Source organism: Eriocheir sinensis, chromosome 14, assembly GCF_024679095.1.
Source record: "Eriocheir sinensis breed Jianghai 21 chromosome 14, ASM2467909v1, whole genome shotgun sequence".
In the NCBI taxonomy this organism is placed as follows: domain Eukaryota; kingdom Metazoa; phylum Arthropoda; class Malacostraca; order Decapoda; family Varunidae; genus Eriocheir; species Eriocheir sinensis.
The window spans coordinates 14,886,383-14,910,252 of NC_066522.1; the positions used below are offsets into that span (position 1 = coordinate 14,886,383).

At 42.3% G+C, this 23,870-nt stretch overlaps 1 protein-coding gene across 1 annotated transcript in view; it reads right to left on the reverse strand.

The window, feature by feature from the left end:
- The window catches only part of LOC126998316 (nephrin-like), a 135,529-nt gene that overhangs the window by 21,493 nt on the left and 90,166 nt on the right, over window positions 1-23,870 (reverse strand). The window contains exons 12-15 of the mRNA XM_050859802.1: window positions 6,961-7,063; window positions 4,703-4,914; window positions 4,045-4,165; window positions 1,956-2,107 (exon numbers count right to left, since the gene is read on the reverse strand). Of these exons, the coding sequence (XP_050715759.1) occupies window positions 1,956-2,107; window positions 4,045-4,165; window positions 4,703-4,914; window positions 6,961-7,063 (588 nt within the window). The remainder of the gene's footprint in view (window positions 1-1,955; window positions 2,108-4,044; window positions 4,166-4,702; window positions 4,915-6,960; window positions 7,064-23,870) is intronic.

The following is a 23,870-nucleotide window of genomic DNA, read 5'->3' on the forward strand; positions in this document are numbered from 1 at the left end:
GTAATTAAAAGTACGCCTCCATTCGAACATAAATAGGGAGGCTACATATGCAGATCAGGCTCCATGTATATCCCTAATTCATATTTTAATTTCATTTTTTCCCAGAGCCTGTTAGCATTAGTACCATCTGGCGGCGGGCGATTGAAACAGCGAGGGAGGCGGCGGGCGGGTTAGGCGGGCCACTAATTAACCCGGCTTACAGGCCCACAGGTATCAAAGTAAGGCCAGGGACTCACGGCGGCATTATTAAACACGTATTTGCAGCCATCAGAGTGGGAGTATGGTCCGTTTAATGACCTCAGATTCCTTTCATATCGAGAGAGAGTAAACAAACCATCAAGTGAAGCGTATATTTGAATAATTTTCCCATCCAGCGAGATTAATCCCATGAGTCGATGAGATATAGTCACAACGTATCATCCGTTTACATATATAGTTACTGAGCATCGCATTTGTTTATGAGGAGAACATTAAACATGCAGTGAATTTTGTTTTTGAAGCATTTCCTTATTTTCTAGCTAACTTTATTAATGTCAAGTAGGAAACGGTTATATACAGAAGATAATATCGGGAAAAAACCATTGTCCTTTTTTTTACGGTAAGAAAGACAGCTTTTTTTTTTTTTTTTAGGGAGTGTTTAGCTGGCCTTTTTTTCTCATTATTAATTTTTTTTTTTACCCCTGAGCTGCTTCCTTTAGTGCAAAAAAAAAAAAGCTCGTGGGCAAAAAACAAAGAAAAAACAAAGCAAAAACAGGAGCAAAAAGGCCTGTTAGACGCTCCTCCTCCAACAACAACAACAACAGAAAACAAACAAAACAAACAAACAAACAAACAAACAAACAAAACGAGAAACCGGAAAAGAGCTCAATTTCGGGAGGAGAGGCGTCATGAAACTATCCCCGTGAAAGCGCTCAAGTCGTAGGCAGGAGGAAACACGAGGCAGGCTGCTCCAGAGTGAAACATATATATCTGAACCGTTTCCCTTTGCGCCTAAATTAACGCCAAGACTCCATTCTATGCACCCACTAGTCGGGCATCCTTATATATAGCGTGACGGAGGTAATGCAGCCATCTAAGTGCGTGGCTGCATGCACTTAAGAGGCGGCGCACTCGGGCTCAGCGGCGGCAGCAGTGAGATCTAAGGTTTCCCACCTGGCGGCGGCGTGTAGAGTAATCATGGGCGTGAGCGTGAACCGAATCCAATTACGGGTCACTACAAGGGGAGAGACTAAGCCCCCTCGCATCAGTCCCGGAGGCAATTTCGTAGCGTATTCTTGCAGTTCTTTTGATTTTCTGTCCGCTTGCGAGGGAAGAGTGTGTGTGCGTGTGCGTGTGTGTGTGTGTGTTTGGGGGCGTTTGGTTCGGCAGGAAGGGAGGGAAAGGGAAGGGAGGGTTGTTGGCAAAGCTATAGTGGGGTGACTATCTGCTGGTTGAGGTTGGTAGGTTTGTAAGTAGGTAGGTGGGTAGGAAGGAGGGTAGGAAGGAAGGAACGAACGAAGGGAGGAAGGAAAGAAGAAGGAAGGAAGGATGGAAAGAATGAAATAAGGAAGGAAGAAGAAAATGGAGCGAGAGAGGAAGGAAAGAAGAAAGAAAGGTAAGAAGGAAGGAAGGAAAGAAGAGATAAAGGAGGAAAGAAAAGAAGGAATGAAAGAATAAAGGAGGAAAGGAGGGAAGGAAGGAAGGAAGGAAGGAAGTAAAAAGTAAATAAATAAATAACTTAAGAGAGAAAGAAAGGCAAAAAAGAAAAAATAGGATTGAAAGAAAGGAAACAAGCAAGCAAGGAAGGAAGAGATGAAGTAAAAAAAACAAAGAAGAAAGGAAAGAAGTAAGAAAAAGTAAGCAAGGAAGAAAGCAAGCAAAAAAATGTGTATATAAACGAAACAAAACCCGACAAATTAAAAGAAAAAAATGCAAGAGAAAATGACCAAAGGCAAAACAGACAAGCTGCCACTCACGTTCCACCACCACCGTCGAGGACATGGGGGCGGCCTCGGCAACACGGCTGAAGGCGCGGCAGAGGTAGACGCCCGTGTCGGCAGGTGAGGCGAGCTTGACGACCAGGTGCGCCTTCCCCACGCCCGCCGCCAGCACCCCGCGCGTCACGTTGCTGCAGCACACACACGCACGCACATATGATATTTTGGTGGTAAAAAGTTTGTTATGAGGACACGTTAAGAGGGAAAGGAAGGGGAAAAAGATGAAAGAGGAAAATAAAGAGGAAAATTAATAGAGGAAGGGATGTGAAAAACAGTGAAAATGAGGGAAATCAATAGGAAATGAACACAAGAACACATTAGTACAGCAATCAATACATTTCATTTTAAACTATATACCAAATTTCCTTATCTAACTCTTTTCAGACAGACATAGAAACACACGATTTAGTACAAGAATAAATGTATTTCACGTTAAACTACAACTCAAATATTCTTCTGCAACTATTTTTTTTGACACACACACACACACACACACACACACACACACACACACACACACACACACACACACACACACACACACACACACACACACACACACACACACACACACACACACACACACACACACACACACACACATGAATTGCTTGCTGGCCTTCTGGTTGAATTGATTTGCCAACACCAAGGATATGCAAGCAGCCGGCCCCCTGAGAGAGAGAGAGAGAGAGAGGGAGAGGGAGAGGGAGAGGGAGAGGGAAAGGGAGAGGGAGAGAGAGAGAGCGCCACAGTCCAGCAGCTCACCTAAACAAACACCACCATCACCATCACCACCACCATCACCATCACCACCACCATCACCACCAAGTCTCTATATTGTCTTGCTGTGTGTCAGTTCGATTCTGGAATTCCTCTGTAGTCCACATCTTCTCCTTGCTTTCTCTGTCTCCTCCTCCTCTTCCTCTTCCTCCTCCTTGTCCAGTGTCCTCCTCTTCCTTCATTGTTGTGTCACTGTTTCTCCTCTTCCTCCTCTTTCTCCTTCATCTTCTCTTCCTCCTCCTTCTCTTGTTCTCGTCTTCCTTCGTGTTCTCGTTCTCCTCTTCCTCCTGGTCCTATAGTTCTTGTTCTCGTCCTCCAGTTCTTCCTCTACCTTCTCCTCCTTGCCTCCTTTCTCTCTCTGCTCTTCTTCTTCTTCATCTTCTTCTTCTTCTTCTTCTTCTTCTTTTTCTTCTTCTTCTTCTTCTTCTTCTTCTTCTTCTTCTTCTTCTTCTTCTTCTTCTTCTTCTTCTTCTTCTTCTTGTTTATCAGTCATGCACATTGATTTTTTTTATACGTGTTGTTTATATGTACTTATTTTTTCATACTAATTGACAGACTTCACTTCATTTCGCTTTTCGTCATTCAATCGTTCAAGCTCACGTGTAGAAGCAAACTGACGACCTCGCTTCATTCATTGTGTTCCTACTTACTACTTACCTTCGCTACTGTTCCTTTCTACTAACACCCCCTCCCTTCCAACCCCAACTCCCTACACTTTCGCACGCCCCATTAATACTTACCTTTGCTACTGCCCATTCTACTAACACCCCATCCCCCCTTCACTCACATATACTTACGCACGCCCCATTCGTACTTACGTTTGCTACTGTCCCTTTCCAACTCCCCACACTTACGCACGCCTCATTCTTACTTACCTTTGCTACTGTCCATTCTACTAACACCCCATCCCCTCTTCACTTACATACACTTACACACGCCCCATTCTTACTCATCTTTGCTACAGTCCCTCCTACTAACACCCCTCCCTTCCAGCTCCAAGCCCCCTCCTCCTCCTCCTTATTTATTTTTATGTGAAAGGCAAACTTTCATAAACGCTAACGGACTTCTCACTTAATACCTCTCCACGCACTCAGACTAGCGGGGAAATCGGCTTATCATATTGTGTTTATTTCTTTAATATATCTCTTTTTATTACTTTATCTATCTTTCTCTCTTAATATACTCTTCCTCTTCTATGATCGTATAACCTAAAGAATATAAACACTAACAGAAACACAACACAAAACAGTACGTGAGAGCCAGGTGGGTGGAGGCTTAGATCTCTTACCTGTCCTCTCTGGTCCAGGTGATGTTGGGGGTCGGGTTCCCATGGGCGGAGCAGGTGACAGTGGCCGAGCCGTTCCTGGCCACGTTGACTCTTCGCTCTGTCTCGACGTTCTCTGGTCCGTCTGTACAAGGAGAGCAGAAGGGCTGAGGTATTAGAGAGACACATATAGGAGGAGGAGAGTAGAAGGGATTACATATTGCAGAGACAGATAGAGGAGGAGGAGGAGGAAAGTAGAAGGGCTGAGGCAGTAGAGAGAGGCAGATAGTGGAGGAGGAAAAGGAGGAGGAGGAGGAGGAGAGTAGAAAGGCATAGGTAGTACAGAGAGACAGATAAAGGAAGAGGAAGAGGAGGAGGAGGATAACAGAAGGGCTTAAAGAGTATATAATAAGAGAAAGAGACAGAGATAGAGATTATAAAGGGGAGCATGCGAAAGAAAAACAACATCTCAACCACAAACCATCTCTGTAGTAAAAAAAAAAATGAGGAGAAAACTGACGAACTAGAAAACACCGAGAGAAACGCGGAAAAAAAAGACAAAACGTTACCCAAAACAATGGAAGAGGCGCTTAACACAAAAGCCTCGCATCACAAACCACAACAACAACAACAACCCGGCGGTAAACAAGACCACAAAGCCCCGACGGATGAAGCGACTCACACTGCACGTTGAGGTAAAAGCGGGAAGACACGGCTCCGCGGGGACTGCTGGCGGTGACGGTGTAGTTGTTGGAGTGGCGGCGGTGGAGGGGACCCATGTGTAGCGCCCCCGACCCGCCGCCACCTGACGCTGCTTCCTTACCCACTGTTCCTCCTGCCGAGCCTGTCCCGACCTCCTCCTTGTCCTCTTCCCTTCCGCGCCACCATCTGTACCTGGGTTTGTTAAGAGATAGGGAAGTATTAGGGTGTTAAAAGGTGGTTACAGGTAGTTTTTCTTCTCTCCATTGCTACTATCGCTGTTCCGTGACCTTCTCCTTCCCCTCTTCCCTCTCGCGTCTCCATCTGTACCTGTGTGTAGAAGTGGAAAGGTGGTTACAGGTGGTTCTCTTTTCTCCACCATCACCACCACTACCACCTCCACCACCATTCCTCCACATCAATACCACTTTCCCTCTCTCCTACCAACACTTCTCTCCATTCCTATACACATCTACCACATCATCCACTCTCACACTCTCTCCCTCCCCTCCACAGCTTGTCCGAAAACCATCCACATTATCTTTGTATCGCCACCCATCTAGCTAACTCTTATCTTACTGTCCATTTTCCTCTCTCCTTCTCGCGCCTTCATCTGAACCTGTGAGTGTGTGTGTGGAGGGGGGGGGGGGGGTGAGGTTCCAGGAAGGGGTCAGGGTGTTACAGATGCTTATATATATATACATCCATTTTCTTCCCTGCTTGTTGTGCTTTAGTAAAAAAAAAATAATGTCGGACGCTAACCCGATTAACATTATATAATTCTTTTTTTCGTCATAGCTCTTTACTTATTTTTTTTGGGGGGGAGGGGGGGAGGGGGAGGATGAGCGGTTTGTTTTGGTTGTGGTTGTGGTTGATGTTGCTTTGTTGTGTTCATGGATTTGTTTGTGTGACGAAAGAAAGAAAACTTCAACCCTGGAAATGATATATATAGATCGAGTTTTTATACATAGTTTTTATTATAGTTTAGGCGTGTGTATTTTTTATGTAGTGTTGAATAAGTGAAGCTCAGTGTGGTGGTGGTGGTGGTGGTGGTGGTGATAGTAGTGGTGGTTGTAGGGGTAATGATGGTTGGGGAGGCAGTGGTTGTGATTGGGGGGAGTCATGGTCGTGGTGGTGTTGGTGGTAGTGGGGTTGGTGGTAGATATCGGAGTAGTGGTAGTGTGGGGGGTGATGGTGGTGGTAAGGGGGCTGGTAGTGGTGGTGGTGGAGATATTGTTGGTGGTGGTGTTGGTGTTGGTGGGGGAGGTAGTGGTAGTGATGAGGGGAGGGGGGGAGGGGGCAGTGGTGGTGGTGGCGAGGAAGGCAGTGTAGCCAATACCTCTGAGGACGGCAACCCTTTTTCATGAAGTGGTGTGCTTCTAAAGGTAAAGAATAGAAACAGAAAAAAACAAAAAAACAAGAAAAAAGTTCAAACAAAGCCTCAACATTAAAAGTTCGGGTAATTTTCTTCGCCGCGGGTTGAAGAGAAAGACACAACACCACGTGGACGTTGATATACATTTTCCATTTAGTAAGATTTAATTCCAATACGTAAACGCTTGCAGGATTCCCCGTATTACAAACCAACCAGCAACGGACGATTTACTGTACAGCTGCCGGAAGAAAAACCTTTGTTATTTTCACCGACGCATTGCAATTTGCCTGCCGGAACGATGATTTAATAGAACGCTTTGTCCCTCCCCTTCCTGAATATTGCGGCTTTGGATCAGTTGACACGTGCATGACTGTGATAGTTTGTGTGTCGACCGTACGAATAATACATGTTGATGCTTCGCTGAGGGGCTTACGTTGCCTTTCATATGAACCAGGAGTGTGGAGTCGGATTAAAAAATAAATCGACTCCAACTTCGACTCCAATTTTAGACTCCAACTTCGACTCCAACTTCGACTCTTACTCCAGGAAATTTTAAGGTTGCGACTCCGACTCCGACTCCATCCCCCTCCCCCATCCCCTCTTCTACAGTACAGTGGTAGGCAAGTCAAACCCTGTCACACCACACACCGCACCACACCCAGCCACACAACATCACACGTATCGCAAAGGAGTCAGAGTCGGAGATATTTTTACCGACTCCGACACCGATTCCACACCCCTGGTACGAAGACAGCACTGAAAATGAAGTGTTAAGACTTACCCTAATTAAAACTTGCCTAAAGAGAATGAGAAGCATCTTACATACCTGGGGACAGCAATGAGGTGAGGGAGGTGTCAAGGCTTACCTCACAGGGCCGGGGTTGGCTTGGGCCTTGGCGATGATGGTGCGGTTGTCCCCTTCCACGGCGTCCACTGTTCCCTTCGGCGCCTGCACCCACACCGGAGCATCTGTGGGGGAGGAAAAAAATAGGTTAGAAAGGCTAGAAACGCGTTGAAGACATTGAAAAGGCTCTGGATCCGTTGAAGAGGAATATAATTGGTTGTTAAGGCTTCGACTGTGTAATGTCACGGCTGGAGTTTTCGAGTTGCATAAGCGATGTTGAGATGCGCTTTAAAGGGTAGAGGTTACGGGTAGAAGAGTGTTATTCATTTGAAAACGTAGCTTGCTTAGTAGTTTGAATAATTTTGTAGGAGGAAACTATTGAAGGTGATACTGATGATGTACATATACTGAAAAAGATATCAAGTTCCACAGCATTTGCTAGAAGTTAGATAAATGCATGTCAAAGGTGGATAAGAAGATAAAAATGATTTGGTAATTTTGTTGGAAAGGGCTATTGAAGGTAAGACTAATGATGTAGATATACTGTAAAAAATGTTAAGATCCCCAGCTTTGGTTAGAAGCTTGATAAATTTATGTAAAGAGTGGAGATAAAAATGATTAGGTAAGGTAAAAGTGATATTAGAGTCATACGCCTAGCCATACAAAGTAATCCCATCCATAAAAAAATGCTTGACAAAATTAAGTTACAGGATATAAAGAAGGAACTCGCGTGTCTAAATAAACGTTGCAAATCACTCTTCTTAATCCCGACAGTGGTTCATCGCAATTTTCCCATAGTAGTTTTTTTTTTTCATTCTGGTTAAAGTGGCGAGTACCAACTAGCGAACAAATCCTGAATGCGTGTTTGTATGTGTGTGTTTTGTGGTGTGTGTGTATGGGTATCTGTGTGTGTGTGTGTGTGTGTGTGTGTGTGTGTGTGTGTGTGTTATACTGCACAGCGTATGGAATCGGTCAGGGGGATTGTGACTGATGGAGCGACTGGTTAATGAAGAGGATCATATGGAGGATCATGTGGCTGGCTGGCTGACTGGTTGACTGGCTAACTGACTGACTGGCTGGGTGACTGACTAGCTGACTGACTGACTGGCTGGGTGACTGATTAGCTGACTGACTGACTGGCTGGGTGACTGACTAGCTGACTGACTGACTGGCTGGGTGAGTGGCTGGGTGACTGACTAGCTGACTGACTGACTGGCTGGGTGACTGGCTGGGTGACTGACTAGCTGACTGACTGACTGGCTGGGTGACTGGCTGGGTGACTGACTAGCTGACTGACTGACTGGCTGGGTGACTGACTAGCTGACTGACTGACTGGCTGGGTGACTGGCTGGGTGACTGACTAGCTGACTGACTGACTGGCTGGGTGCTGGCTGACTGGGTTGCTGAATGACCATCTAGCTAACTGACTGAATAACTGGCTAGATTAATGACTGGATTACTGGTTGACTGACTGACTCACTGACTGCCTGCCTTACTGACGGACTGACTGGCTGACTGACTGAATATCTGGCTTCATGACTGGTTGACTGACTTACCTGCTGATTGATTGGATGACTGACTGACTGACTGGCTCCATGACCCTCTAGCTGACTTACTTAATGACTGACTGGCTGAGTGACTGGATTGTTTATTGACTGACTGTCTGACTGCCTGACTGCCTGACTGTCTGACTGTCTGACTGCCTGACTGATGGAGTGATTCAACCTGTTACAAATAAAATGGTCACTATGCAGCTCTGAGTTCGGGGGATTCGTGTTGAACATACATACATACATACATACATACATACATTCATACATACATACATACACTCAGGTGAGGGTTGGGGATAAAAGGAATCTATTTATTATGTCTGTCAAAACGCCACACGGAAGGGAAGGTTGATTTCTCTCTCTCTCTCTCTCTCTCATCTGTTTTGCGTCCCGTTGGTTGAGGTTTGCAATACAGTGTTTCTGACGGCTGCTGTTATGGATCTCTCTCTCTCTCTCTCTCTCTCTCTCTCTCTCTCTCTCTCTCTCTCTCTCTCTCTCTCTCTCTCTCTCTCTCTCTCTCTCTCTCTCTCTCTCTCTCTCTCTCTCTCTCTCTCTCTCTCTCTCTCTCTCTCTCTCTTTCTTTTGACCTTCACAGCGCTGACCCACTCACTCCACAAAGCAATACATTTCAGCAATACACAACACAGCACTACGCAACGCAACGCCACTATATATACATGACACGCACGCAACACTCATGCAATACGAAGGATATGTGTCAATTTGTAAGCCCAGTTTTCTACACTGAACCAACACGTAATCTTGTAATGCACTCAACACTCGCACATACTTACGCAACACACACACACACACAACACACACAACGCTCAAAACCGTCCATCCTACAGTGTTTCAATATTTACTTCCATGTGTTGTCTGTTCTCTATACGATTTTTTTTAAAGCCACACAAAACCAAATCAGTGAGTCAGTCGGTCAATGCATCAACTCAACACAACACAACACAACACAGCAAGAAGACACTTTAAACCATCTGACAGTGTTTCAAAATTGACTTGCATGTGTTATCTTTCTTTTATACGATTTCTTTAAAGCCAGACGAAACCAAATCAGTCAGTCAGTCGATTAGTGCATCAACTCAACACAACACAACACAACAAGAAGACACTTTAAACCATCTGACAGCGTTTCAAAATCGACTTCCATGTGTTATCTTTCCTCTATATGATTTCTTAAAGCCAAACGAAACCAAATCAGTCAGTCAGTCGGTCAGTGCATCAACTCAGCACAACACAACACAACAAGAAAACACTTTAAACCATCTGACAGTGTTTCATAATCGACTTCCATGTGTTATCTTTCCTCTACACAATTTCTTAAAGCCGAACAAAACCAAATCAGCCAGTATTCAGCCAATGCATCAACACAACACAACACAACACAACACGACGTACTATTTAGTGACCCTCGCAACACTGAACGACAAAATAAAATAAAAAAGTTTACGAGCGACCCAATAACCAGGTAGTAGTATTTTTTTTTTTTTTATAGTTGTTTTGAGTTCGGGGGTTTTCTCGTTCATCCATTATTCATTTATTCATAGCCCACAAGGATCCTCTCTTCTTCCCTGGGAGCCTTAACTTGAACGATAAGGAAGTTTTTTATGGTGACTGTGTGGTAGATAGATAGATAGAAGGATAGATAGGTAAATAGATAGATAGCTAAATCGATGGATGGACCTTTTTTATAGCAAAGGAAGCAGCTGAGGGTAAAAGAAAATAATAATGAGAAAAAAAGCCCAGTTTCCTCTATTTTTTTTTGTGTGAAAGCGTATAATGTGCGTCTGTGCGTGTGGAGGCGTATTAATGAGTATGAGTGAATGTGTGAGTGAGTGAGCGTGTTGAATGAATGAGTGATGCATTGCCTCCTCCTCTAAGCCGCGTGATAAGAGTTGCTCAGGATTTATGACGGTGTGTGTGTGTGTAGACTGCATGAGGTGTGGGCGTAAGAGTGTGGCGGGGGGTAGAGTTATGATCCTGGGGAGAGAGAGAGAGAGAGAGGAAGAGAGAGGGAGGCCGAGGGAGGGAGAGAAGAGAGGGTGTGATGTGCTTCTAGTGCATATGATTGATGGAGCACGTGCTTGGTAGGGCTTTGCAGTTTATGACCGGTGATAGAGATGGATGTGTGAGGCGACTGATAAGACGTGGCTACTTGGAGTTACGTAGTCTATAGCTGGTGATAGAGACAGATGAAAGGATGAAAGGATGAGAGGAGATGGTTGATAAAGCAGACTCCCTTATTAGCATCTCAGCTGAAAGAGGTGGATAAATAGGTACGTGTTTTTTTGTGGTTAGTGAGACAGAGACTAAAAGGGTTATATAAAATTTGAAACCATGTAAATAGAAAAAAAGATATAAATATGTAACCTCAATTTGGTAGTTTCTCATATTAGTAAACTTTTTGTGGTTAGTGAAACAGAGAGACTAAAAGGGTTATATAAAATTTGAAACCATGTAAATAGAAAAAAAATATAAATATGTGACCTCAATTTAGTAATTTCTCATATTAGTAAACTTTTTTTGTGATTAGTGAAACAGAGACTAAAAGGGTTATATAGAAATCAAAACCATGTGAAGAAAATATAGAGAAAGATAGGAAAAAAAATATATATAAATTTGTGACCTCCATTTAGTAATTTCTCATATTAGTAAACTTTTTTTGTGATTAGTGAAACAGACAGACTAAAAGGGTTACATAGAAATCAAAATCATGTGCAGAAAATATAGAGAACGACAGAGAAAAGGATATATAAATTTGTGACCTCCATTAAGTACTTTCTCACATTAGTAAACATAAAAAAAGTCATTCAAGTTTGTGGGTGACCTAATCTGAAATAAATACTGTATAATTCATTGTTTCTGATTATCTATATTATCTAACGTGTTGATTCCATTGTTTCTTCCTTCCTTTCTTTTTTCTTTACACGTTATTTTGTATGTTGTCGGTGTATTTTTTTTGTTCGTTTGCTTTATTTCTTATTTATTTCTCTATTCACCATTCTCGTTTTATATGTTGCCGTTGTCTATGTTTTTATTTATTTATTTTATCTATACGCGTTTTCCTTTTTAATATAGACTGTCGACGTATTGTTTTGTTAATCTATTTTTCATTTATTTCATTTTTTATTTATTTGTTATTATTTGTTATCGATTTTTCATTTATTTCTTCACCCTGTTACGTTTTTTCAATATCCCATTTATTTGTTCTTTCTATACACTGTTTCCTTTTTTATGGGTAATGTATTTTTTTGTCAATCATTATTTTATTGGTTTCTGTTCCCTGTTACGTCTTTTTAATATCCAGTCGGTGTCTAATTATTATTTTCACTTATTTATTTTTCCATTTATTTGTTCTCTCTATACACGATTTCCTTTTTTAATGGATACTGTATTTTTTTGTTAATCTTTTTTTTATTGGTTTCTATTCCCTGTTTCTATTCCCTGTTACGTTTTTTTTAATATCCTGTCGGTGTCTATTTATTATTTTTACTTATTTATGTTCCCATTCATTTGTTTTCTCTATACACATGTTCCTTTTTTTAATGGAGGCTGTCGGCGTATCCATTTATTCATTTTTCATCGCCGCCATTCATTTGACTTCCGCTCTCATCACCGTCGTTGTTGTATACGTCAAAAGCGATGGTGGTCTCTGTTTTACCAACCCGGCCAGTTATTCGGAATTGTCTCGTGCTGATTCATGGACTGTGAGCGTGTGTATATGTGTGTATGTATGCGTGTGTGTGTGTGTGTGTGTGTGTGTGTGTGTGTGTGTGTGTTTGTTTGTCTGGCTACTGATCAAATGACTATAGTTCTCGTTGTTTGTCTGTCTCTTTGTGTATCGTTAATATTGCTCACTCGTTCAAATATTAGCCATCGATTGAGTCTTCATCGTGTAAGGCGGGAAAGAAGGAAGGAAGGAAAGTAGCAGGGAAAGACGAAGGAAGATTATACGTGTTCGGGAGAGGAAGGAAGGGAAACAGAAAAGGTGGGAAGATTTGATGGCGAAGAGTCAAGGGAGTGAAGACTGGACCAGGCGAAAAGAAGAGAGAGAAGAGAGAAACAGGAAGAGAAAGAGAGGAAAGAAAAATGAGAAAATGAGAAAACGAGAAAGGGAAAACGGAGGAGATAGGGGAAAGGCCTGAGGAAGACTAACAGATGGAATGAAGGGAATGAACACGGTACCATGCGAACAGAAGAGAGAGAAAGAGAGAAACAGGAAGAGAAAGAGATGAAAGAAAAAGGAGAAAATGAGAAAACGAAAAAGGGAAAATGGAGGAAATAGAGGAAAGGAGGGAAGACTAACGAATGGAATGAAGGGAATGAAATCTGTACCAAGCGAAATAGAGAGCGAAAGAGAGAAAGAGATAAACAGGAAGAGAAAAAAGACAGGAAAGAAAAAAAAGTGAAGAAGAGAGTCCTGGGTTTCAGTGACGCCCCCAACACACAACTTTCAATTGCAACACCAAACTCATCAACAACTTGGCCAAGCTACTTCGAGGCATCTCTTTCAACGGGATGAGGGGGGAGCGGGGGCAGTGGGGGGCGGGGAGGCAGTAAGGGAAGGAAGGAGGGAAGGAGGGAAGGATACCAGAGGGAGAGGAAGACGAGACACGACAGGAGTGGGATGGAGGGAAGGTCTCGGGAGGGGAAGAGGGACAAGCTGGCAATGAGGAGGAAGAGGAGGTGGAGATGAGATTTAGGATAGACACACGTAGGAAAGTGAAGAGGAAAGGTAGAAGGAGAAAATGAGGGAGGAAAAGATAGGGGATTGGAGACTAGAGAGGGAGAGAAAACCCGGCAATGAGGAGGAAGAGGAGATGGAGATGAGCTTTAGGAGAGACAGCGAGGAAAGCGAAGAGGAGAGGAAGTAGGAGATGATGGAGATAATTACAGCTGGAAAAGGAGGGAGGAAAAGAAGGGGATTGGATATAGGAAGGAGAGAGAAGTCGGCAATGAGGAGAAGGAAGTGGAGGGGGAGGTGGAGATGAGATTTAGGATTGACACAGGGAGGAAAGCGAAGAGGAGAGAAAGAAGGAGAAAACTGGAAAAGGAGTGAGAAAAAAATGGGGCTGAAGGAGATGAGTAAGTAGGGCCGTTTAGAGGAAAAGAAGTAAGTAAGAGAAGATGAAGGAAGGAAGAAAGAGAAGGAAGACCAGCTGAAGAAGGAAGAAGAAAAGGAAAGAAAAGGCGGCACGTGGAGAGAAGGAAGAGAAGATAATCAGGAGAGGGGAAAGGAAGGAAGGATGAGGAGGAGGAAGAGGAGCTGTTTGGGCTAACAAGGGAGCGAAAAGAAAGTTAGAGGAGGAAGGAGAAGATGATAAAGAGTGGAGAAGGAGGAGGAGGAAGAAGAGGAGAAGGAGGGACTCAGGTTAAAGGTAGAGAGGAAGAAAGGAAGCGTAGGAGGAGAGAGGGAGAGAGAGAGGAGAGGTAGAGAAGGGACAAGCTAAAGAGAGAGAGGGAGAAAGGGAAGAGGAGGAAAAGCAAATAAAGGGGATCCAAAGACCAACAGGGAACAACCTTACAATAATGGAGTTTAGAATTATAGTTTAAGGGGTTGGATAAAGGGGTTGAGGGGTGTGTGTGTGATCCTTCTATTACTCTCAGGGAGTCATGTTTTGGACCCCAACTTTACGCGTTCAGGTTCCGCAAAAAACGAAATGTTGTTAGCTTAACGCCTCTGTGACCTTCATCTGTTTGTTTTCCTTTCTGTTCCCCTTCCCGACTCACCCCTCTCTCGTGTGTGTGTGTGTGTGTGTGTGTGTGTGTGTGTGTGTGTGTGTGTGTGTGTTTGTGTGTTTGTGTAGGTTAGTGCGTCCCATTCTTTCTTTGTTTCACTATTAAATCCTCCTTTAATCAGTCAGTTAGTCAGTCAGTCAGTCAGTCAGTCAGTCTTCTCACCCTTTCCTTAACCTCAATATTCCTCTGCTATTCTCCTCCCCCCATCCTCCTCCTCCCCTCCTCCTCCCCTTCTTCGTCATTCCTCCTCCCATTGTCCATCTGTTTGTCATCAACTCTTTTTCTATTCCTCCTTCCATCCGTCCATCTCTCCTTTTCTCTTCACTTCTCCTCTCATATTCCTTCCTACTTCACTCTTTCCATCTAATTCCTCTTCTTCTCTCTATTATTTTCCCTCCATTGTACTTCTACTTTCCTCCTCTTCCTCCTTCTCTTTACTTCTCCCTTTCCTTCCTCATTACTCTTTTCATTTACTACCCCTTCTTACCTCTTTTCCCTCCATCGTACCTCTGCCCCCATCTCTCTTCTCTCCCTCCATCTCCCCTTTCTTTCCTCATCCCCTTTCATTCCTCCCCCATTCTTTCCCGTTAATGCCCCTCTTCTCTCCATTCTTTTCCTTCAATTGTACCTCTACCTCCCTTCCTCCTTCTCCTCCTCCTCCCCCTCCTCCTCCCTTTTATTCCCTTTACGGCCGCTTTGAGTTCCCGGAGCCATTCCTCGAAAACTTCCCCCCCTTTTCAGCTCTCTCTTTGGGGGTGGGGGGGGAAGGGGGGAGGGTATTGGAAGGCCCCCTAGGGAGAAATTTCATTGGAGTTCCTTAAGGAGGGAATTCCGGCGTAGTTTTATTGTGCATTTAATTCTATCTTTTGTTCCTGTGATGTAAGGTGATGATTTTTTTTTTGTGTTTCTGATGTGTTTGTGATTTGTTTGTGTGTGTTTTGTGTGTTTGTTTCTTCCCTTTTTCATATCACCTTTTCTTGTTATAACCGCAAGTGCTTCTTTGGGCGTTGTTTGTCTTTCTGTCTGTCTCTTTCTATCACTCACTTACTCACTCACTCACTCACACACTTCATCTGTCTGTGTCTGTTTGTCTATCTGTTTCCTTGTCCGTCTGTCTTCCTTTCTTTCACTCACTCACTCACTCACTCACTCACACACTTCATCTGTCTGTGTCTGTTTGTCTGTCTGTTTCCTTATCCGTCTGTCTTCCTTTCTTTCAATCACTCACTCCTCTTTCGCTCACTTCCTTCTCTATCTATTTCTCCCAATTCCATCACTCTCTTTCTCCTTTTCCTTTACTTTCTCCATCACCAGCACAACAGAACTGGACCCAAACACAGCCACACGAGACACCGACCAGCCTTTAAAACACACATCCCAAATCCTAAAAAGACGAATAACTTTAAACTGACGAACTGCGAGGAACATGAGAACATACATAATACCCAAGGAAGAGAAGGACAGAGAGAGAAAGGATAAAGAGAGGAGAGGGAGGAAGTGGGATCATGCCTCTCTCTCTCTCACTCTCTCCTTCCCTGTATCCTCTCTCCATCCACCCTCTCCTCTCCTCTTCCTCCGCCCTTCCTTCTTTCTTTTCACTCCTTTTAGCGGGTTTTAGCGCTGGTTGGCGGAATGCTCTGCTATTGCGAGGTTGAGATTCCTTCACACACCTTGCTTGAGCGCTGATAATGACGTATTCCCGCAGTGACTGGAGGAGAGAGAGCAAGAGGAGGCGGAGGAGGAGGAGGAGGAAGAAGACGAGTGGGAGAAGTGAAAGTAGGAGGAAGAGGCAAAAAGAAGGTATTGGATGAAGGAGTGATGGGAGGAGGAGGAGGAGGAGGAGGAGGAAGAGCAAGTGCAGGAAGAGTGAGAGAAAGAGTAGTAGTAGTAGTAGTAGTAGTAGTAGTAGTAGTAGTAGGAGGAGGAGGAGGAGGAGGAGGAGGAGGAGGTCATTAAGAAAGTATTGAAATAAGAGGTGGGAGGAGTAGAAGTAGGAGGAAGTGAACGAAAATGGGGAGTAGAAGAAATAAAAGTAGAAGGAGGAAGCAGAAAGAATGTATTGGAGGTAGGAGAGAGAGCTGGGAAAAGGAGTAGAAGAAGGGGGAGCAAGAGAAAGAGGGGGAGGTGGAGTGAGAGAAGGAGTCAGATAAAATGGTTTGGAGATAGGAGAGTATGGAGGAATAGGAGTAGGAGAAACAAGAAGTGGAGGAGAAAAGAAAGGAAATGGAGTAGAAGGAGGAGGCAGAGAAAAGTATTGTAAGTAGAAGAGATGGGAGAAGGTTAAGGAGGAGGAGGAGGAGGAGAAGGAGGGGTTAGAAAAAAAGGTATTGGAGGTAGTAGAGGAATGATGGACTACAGAAGAATGGAGGAGGAGGAGGAAGGGGAGATGGAAGGGGAAACTAAGGTGGGAAGCGAAGAAGGAGAAGAAAAATATTAAGAAGAATAAAGAGAGAAGCAGAAAAGAAGAAAGGAAACAAAAATTTGTGGATCGTCGAAACTATGTCAGGTAACGATTGCGACACAGTAGAAAGTTATGCTAATCAGGAGATAACAAGAGAATTCCAATCAGAGGAGAAGGAGGAGGAAGAGGAGGAATAGGAATCTGAAGAGGAAGGAGCGAAGGTCTTGATAAAGGAGAAGAAGAAGGAGACGAACGAAAAAAGGCTTACGTAACGAGAGCAGGATGATGATGATGGGAACAAGAAAGACGAGGAGGAGGAGGAGAAGGAGAAAGACGAGGAGAGTAAAGAGAGACGAAGGAATAAGATAACGTCAAGGGAGAAGGAGGAGGAGGAGGAGGAGGAGGAGGAGGAGGAGGAGGAGGAGGAGGAGGAGGAGGAGGAGGAGGAGGAATAGATGAAGAAGCAGATCCGAAGACAAGGAGAGGATAATTAACTTGATAATAATGACGGAAATATCAAATGACTGAAAAGATGAGGGGCTGTTATGGATGCATGATAATGAGGTGAAGAAAGAGAAGGAGGAGGAGAAGGAGGAAGAGGGATAAGAGAAGAGAAGAGAAGAGAAGAGGAGAACTAGGAAAGGAGTGCGCGGAAGACGAACAAGAATCACGCAAAAGAGAGGAGGAGGAAAAGAAGGAAGAGGAAGAAGAAAAAGAAATAAACGAAGGTAAGAAAGATGAAGGAGATGGAACAGGTGGAGAAAGAAGTCTTGGAAAGGAGATGAGGCAGTAAGAAGAGAGAGGAGGAAGACGAGAATCAGCGGAATGAGGAAATGGAGGGAAAGAAGCGGAATGAGAGGAGGAAAAAAAAGAGGACGAGAGTGGAGATGAATTAAATGAAGGAGGAGGAGGAGGAGGAGGTGGAGGAGGCGAAGAAAAAGAGTAGGAAGAGGAAGAGGAGGTGGAGGCGTAGAAAAAGGCGGAAGAGGAGGAGGAGGAGGAGGAGGAGGAGAGCAAAAAGAAAAAAAGAAGGAAGAGGAAGAGGAGGAGCACAAGAAGAAGGAAGAAGAGGAGGAAGAAGAAGAAGAAGAAGAAGAAGAGGAGGAGGAGGAGGAGGAGGAGGAGGAGGAGGAGGAGGAGGAGGAGGAGGAGAATTATATACAAGCAACAGAATAGGGAAAATAAAAGGGATGAGAATATTGATTGTTGAATATTAGAGGAGGAGGAGGAGGAGGAGGAGGAGGAGGAGGAAGAGGAAGATAATGATGTATATTCTGGTCTAATCTGACTTAGGGGTGAACACTTAAAAACTTTAGTACTTAGCCTCAAGAGTTTTATGAGGAGAGATAAGTCTGTAAGTGAGCTATGAGGGGTGGATGAGGGGTCTGTCTGCGAGGAGGAGGAGGAGGAGGAGGAGGAGGAGGAAGAGGAAGAGGAGGCGGAGGAGGCGGAGGAGGAGGAGGAGGAGGAGAAGGAATAAGAAGAAGCAAAAGAAGAAGAAAAAGAAAAAGAAAGAGAAGAAAAAGCAGAAGAAGAAGAAGAAGAAGCAGAAGAAGAAGAAGAAGAAAAAGGAGACGAAGACGAAGAGGAAGGAGAAAAGGAAAAAGAATGAATGAAAAAAATATAAAAAACAAAAACAAAACAAGAGTAAGAAGAAGAAGAACATGAACAAGATAAAGGTACGAAAGGAAGAGAGAAAAAAAAGGAGAAAAAGGAGATGATGAAGGAAAAGAAGGAGGAGGAGGAGGAGGAGGAGGAGGAGGAGGAGGAGGAGGAGGAGGAAGAAATCAAGAGAAGACGGAAAGAAAATATTGATAAGAACACAGGAAGAGGAAACATAAGAACAAGAATATAAAGAAAATTACTAAAAGAAGAAAAAGAAGAAGAAAAGAAGAAAAAGAGAAGTCAGAGAAGTAAAATGAAGATGAATGAGAAAAGAGGAGGAGGAGGAGGAGGAGGAGAAAAACAAGGAAAAGAAACAGGAAGGAGGAAGGGATAAAGTTAATGATTCAAAAATAAGAATAAATGAACGAGGAAGTAGGATAAAAAAGTAGAAAAATAAAAATAAAAAGAAGAAATCGATGAGGAAAAAGAACATTAGGAGAAAACTACAACAACAACAACAACAAGGAAGAAGGAAGGAAGGGAGAGAGAAAGAAAGAGACAGAAAGAAAAAAAAATAATCGAAGAGTAGAAGAAAAAAGTAAAAAAAAATAGAAAAGAAAAAAAAGTATGAGAAAAAAAAACAATATCAAAAGGAGAGAACAACAACAACAGCAGCAACAAGAACAGCAACGAGGAAGGGAGGAGGAAAGAGCGAGAGGAGGAGGAGGAGGAGGAGGAGGAGGCTAAGGGAAATTGAGGAGGTGGGGTGAGTGAAGTAATGTTCCTGTAATATTCGTGGGGCGGAAAGATCATTATTGGCTTCATCAATGCAGAATTTCTCGTCTATGTTGCCTTCATCGCATCACGAGGAGGAGGAGGAAGGGTAGGAGGAGGAAGAGGAGGAGGAGGAGGAAGGGTCAGGGCAGCAGGAGGAGGAAGAGGGAGAGGGTAAGAAGGAGGAGGGATATTAGGGTCTGAGTAGAATCGTCTAATGTAGCGTGGGATGGAAGTGATCGTGATTATATACTTTCGATTTGAACGCCTCTTTCTCCCCCTCCTCCTCTTCCTCCTCTTCTTCTTCTCGTTGTTGGTGCTGCTGCCTCGTTGAAGGAACCTTGTCTCTTTGTCTTTATGATTTTTACTTGCATGTATATTTATTTATCTATCTATTTAGTGCGTTCGTTAGAGAGTTAGTAATATGAGTTGTATGTCTATATCTTCACTTAGTTATCCATGTAGTTAGTTAGTTAAAATAATAAAAAGCAGCATAAAAGCCCATCAGGCGCTTCTCCAATAAAATGAGACAGGATAAGAGGCAAAAGAGAGGTCAGTTTCATGAGTTAGAGAATTAGTTAATTAAGTTAGTCTACTATTTGTATTAGTGATTTAGTTGATAAGGTAGTTTGATAATGAGTTGCTGGCTAGCCAATGAGTTGATTAGTTAGTCGGTAAGTCAGTCATTCCTCAAGTCAGTTAATCAGTGAGTCCTACAGTTATTCCGTTAGCAAGTTAGGCATCCAGTCACGAAGTTGTATTAATGAGTCAGATAAATAGTACTGTAGTATATCGATTAATCATTTGTTTACGTATCGACTAACAACCTTCCCCGACTTTCTACGATGAAGTCACTCGCGGCGCCCCGAACGCTGCTACTTAAAAAGACATCAGAATAAAACACTCGACGGGGACTGGGGAGAAAGAAAGAGAGAAAGAAAGAGAGAGAGGGAAAAAACACCCGCGCACTTGATCCTCCCAACGCACGGGAAGTAATCGCTTAGGGAGGGAAAAAAAAGAAGGAAAAAGAACAGGTAAAGAACGTACATAATGGTATATTTTTATGCTGCGTTCACTGATTTGTCGGGCTTTGGAGTTTCAGTTTCGTTATTATTTTTACGTAATCATATTTTTTTGGTATTGTTTGTAATCTTCTTATTTTCTTTTTATTTATTTTTTGTTTCTCGATCATTAGCGGAAATGTTCTAGAGAGTGGGATTTGCTTTTTTTTTTAACTTCCTTTTTGTCCGTTTCTTTGATTGTTTTTACGTTATCATATATTTTTTTGTATTGTTTATAATCTACTTGTTTTCTTTTATTCATGTTTATTTTTTGTTTCTCGACCATTAGCGGAAATGTTGTATAGAGTGTGATTTTCTTTTTTTACCTTCATTTTTTTTATTGTTTTTACGTTATCATATATTTTTTTGGTGCTGTTTGTAATCTACTTGTTTTCTTTTATTCATTTATATATATTTTTTTGTTTCTCGACCATTAGGGGAAAAGTTCTATAGAGTGTGATTTGCTTTTTTTTTTTAACTTACTTTTCTCTGTTTTTATTGTTTTTTTCCGCTTGTGTTTTTTGTTTTGTTTGCTTGTTTTTCAGGATGCGGTTTTTATCACTACATTATTTTTTTTTCATCTTATCTTTCCTTGCCTTCTAAACACCATTCTTCGTTTTATTTTGGTTCAGGTTAAGTTTATTTTCCTACTGCGTACTTTTCCTACTTGTAATTTCCTTTCATTAATCACTTAACACTTTTCCATAAGCATCTTTTAGTGAACGTAATAGTAAACAAAAACATTTATTTCATACTCGTAGATTTCCTGTTTTTCTTGTGTACGATAGTCATCATCTTAACACTGCTCTACCTTGTTCTTGTCTCCTTATTTATCAAACCTATATTACTGTTTGTTCTCTCTCATACAACAACAACAACAACAACAACAACAACATCTGCACCACACGAAGTATTGATTGATTGGCTTCTTAAACGTCAACCCCCCCCCCCCCACACACACACACACACACAGACACACACAGAGGGTCCGGGTCTTGTCTTGCAGGAGGGGCGTTCATATTGCTCCCTCAAGCATCATCTCTCTCCCATCTGGCGCTTTTTTTTGCCGCTGAAGAGGGAAGGTTAAGAGGATGAGCACTCGGGGAAGAAGGGAGGAGGGAAAGAAGGGAAGGAAGGAAAGGAGGGAGGAAGGGGAGAGAGAAGGGTAGGGAGATTAGCACTCAGGGATGGAGGGAAGGGTGGGAAGGAAGGGAAGGAAGGAACGTAAGGGCATGAAGGAGAGAAAGGAGGAAGGTGGAGGAAAGGGAAGTGAAGGAAGGAACGGAAGGAAGGAAGGGGGATAGGGAAGGGAAGAAAAGGAGGAGAAGAGAAAGGGAAGGAAGGGAGGAAGGAAAGGAAGGGAGGGAAAGAAGGAAGGGAAGCAAGGAAAGGAGGGTGAGAGAGAAAGGTAAGGGGATGAGCACTCAGGGAGGAGAGGAAGGAAGGAGGAAAGGAAATGAAGGGGAGAGAGAAGGGTGAGAAGGAGTGAAGGAAGGAAGGAAGGAAGGAAGGAAGGAAGGAAGGAAGGGACCAAAGGAAAATGTTATGGAGAGTCGTGAAGTGAAGTGAGGAACAATATTGCTTCTTTTTCCTTCTCTCTTTTAGGTAATATGGCCCTCTTCTGAACATCTGGAGGGAAGGAAAGAGGAAGAGAGAGAGAGAGAGAGAGAGAGAGAGAGAGAGAGAGAGAGAGAGAGAGAGAGAGAGAGAGAGAGACGGGGAGGGAGGGGGAAGGGCTAGGAAGGGATACGGAAGGGAAAGGAGAAAGAGAAAGGCTCGGAAATGGCTCCTGCCTTCTGATTGGCTGGTGGCTCATCATACTGGAAAGCCTTTATGTTATTTTTTCTTACGGATTATTATTTTCGATTTATCTCTCTATTGCCTTCGTTTTATTTATTTTTTTCTTCGTGTCCTTTCTTTCTTTTCTTTTCCTTTCTTCTTTCTTCTTTTACTCTTTATCACTTCTCTGTTGCCCTTGATTCCTTTTTCTTATAATTTTTCTCTTTTTCGTTCTTTCTTTTCTTTTCGTTTTTGCTCCTCTGTGTTTTATTCGTTTTATTTGCTTGCTTGTTATTTCCAGCTTTCCTTTTTAGCCATCTCTTATTTTTTTTCTGTTTGTTTGTTTGTTAATCTCTTAATCCGAAATGTTTTTATTTATTTTTTGTTTCTCTGCAAAATGCTATAATGTTGATGTCTGTATATTTTTTTTTCGTGAACACACACACACACACACACACACACACACACACACACACACACACACACACACACACACACACACACACACACACACACACACACACACACACACACACACACACAAACACGTATACACACACCCCAGAAATATGTCCGTTATTGGTGCGTCTGGCCTCTTGAGTATTGAAAAATGCACCGCTGAAACTATAAATAGAGGATACTGAGGTTAAAAAAATCCTGCCCCACATTTTTTCAACAAGTCTACGTATTTTCTGGTTATTTTTTCACTTCTTATTCTTTTGGTTAATGTTCTTCCCTTATTTTTTTTGTATGTAACACGCATTTTCCTTTCAGTTTTCTGCTTCTAACTTCTTCAACCCTTTTTTTTCTATAGGTAAAGAAAGAATGTTTTTTTTTTATGATTGATATTTCACTTTTTAATCTTTTCACTCTGTATTCTTTTGTGTCACTTTCTTCCCTTATTTTTTTTTGCGAGTAACACGCATTTTCCTTTCAGTTTTCTGCTTTTAACTCCTTCAACCTTTTTTTTTTATGGCTAAAGAAAGAACGAATTGTATGATTGATATTTCATTTCTTAATCTTTTTCTCTCACATTCTTGGCCTCATAGTAATGTTTAGGTAAGGAACACGCCTTTTTTTTTTTGATTTTCTATTTCTAACACCTTAACCTTTTTACGAGTTAAGAAAAATGTATTATATGACAACTTTTGTGCTTCTAAAATCCAGGTAAGATACACGCATTTTCTTTTCGATTTTCTATTTCTAACGCCTTAACCTTTTTACGAGTTATGAAAAATGTATTGTATGATAACTTTTCCTCTTCTAAAATCTTTTCTCTCACGTCCTTCACTTCGTTATATTTTCTACTAGGCAAGGAACACGAATTTTCTGCTCTATTTTCTGCTCCTCAATATCTTCCTTGTCAAGAAACACACATTTTCTGATTTACTTTTCTTATTTCTTCTTATCCTTTTCGCTCACGTTCTTAACTTTATTATACTTGTTAGGTTAGAAACACGTTTTTTTCCTGTTCAATTTACGTTTCTTAATTATTTAACTTTTTTTCCCTTCATTTCCGTTTTTTGCAGCACGTATTTTCTGATTAATTTTTTACTGATTTTTTCTCTTTTAATCCTGTTCAATTATTTTCATTTTAGCAACACGTGTTTTCTGCTCTACTTTCGCTCTTTAATCCTTTTCATTTACTCCCTGCATTTCCTTTTTTTTCAGTACGTATTTTTTATTTATTTCTTACACTTATTTTTTCTCTTAATCCCTTTCCTTTACTTTCATTTTATCAACACGTGTTTTCTGCTCAATTTTCGCTCCTTAATCCTTTTTTATTTACTCCCTGCATTTCCCTTTTTATTCTGTGCGTATTTTCTGATTCAACTTTTACACTTTTTTTCTCTTAATCGTTTTCTTTGATTTTCACTTTAGCAGCACGTGTTTTCTGCTCGATTTTCTGCTCTTAATTCTCTGCCTTATTCCCTTCTTTTCCGTTTTTTTCAGCACATTTTCTGATACATTTTTACACCTAGTTTCCTCTCAGTTCTCTTCTTTT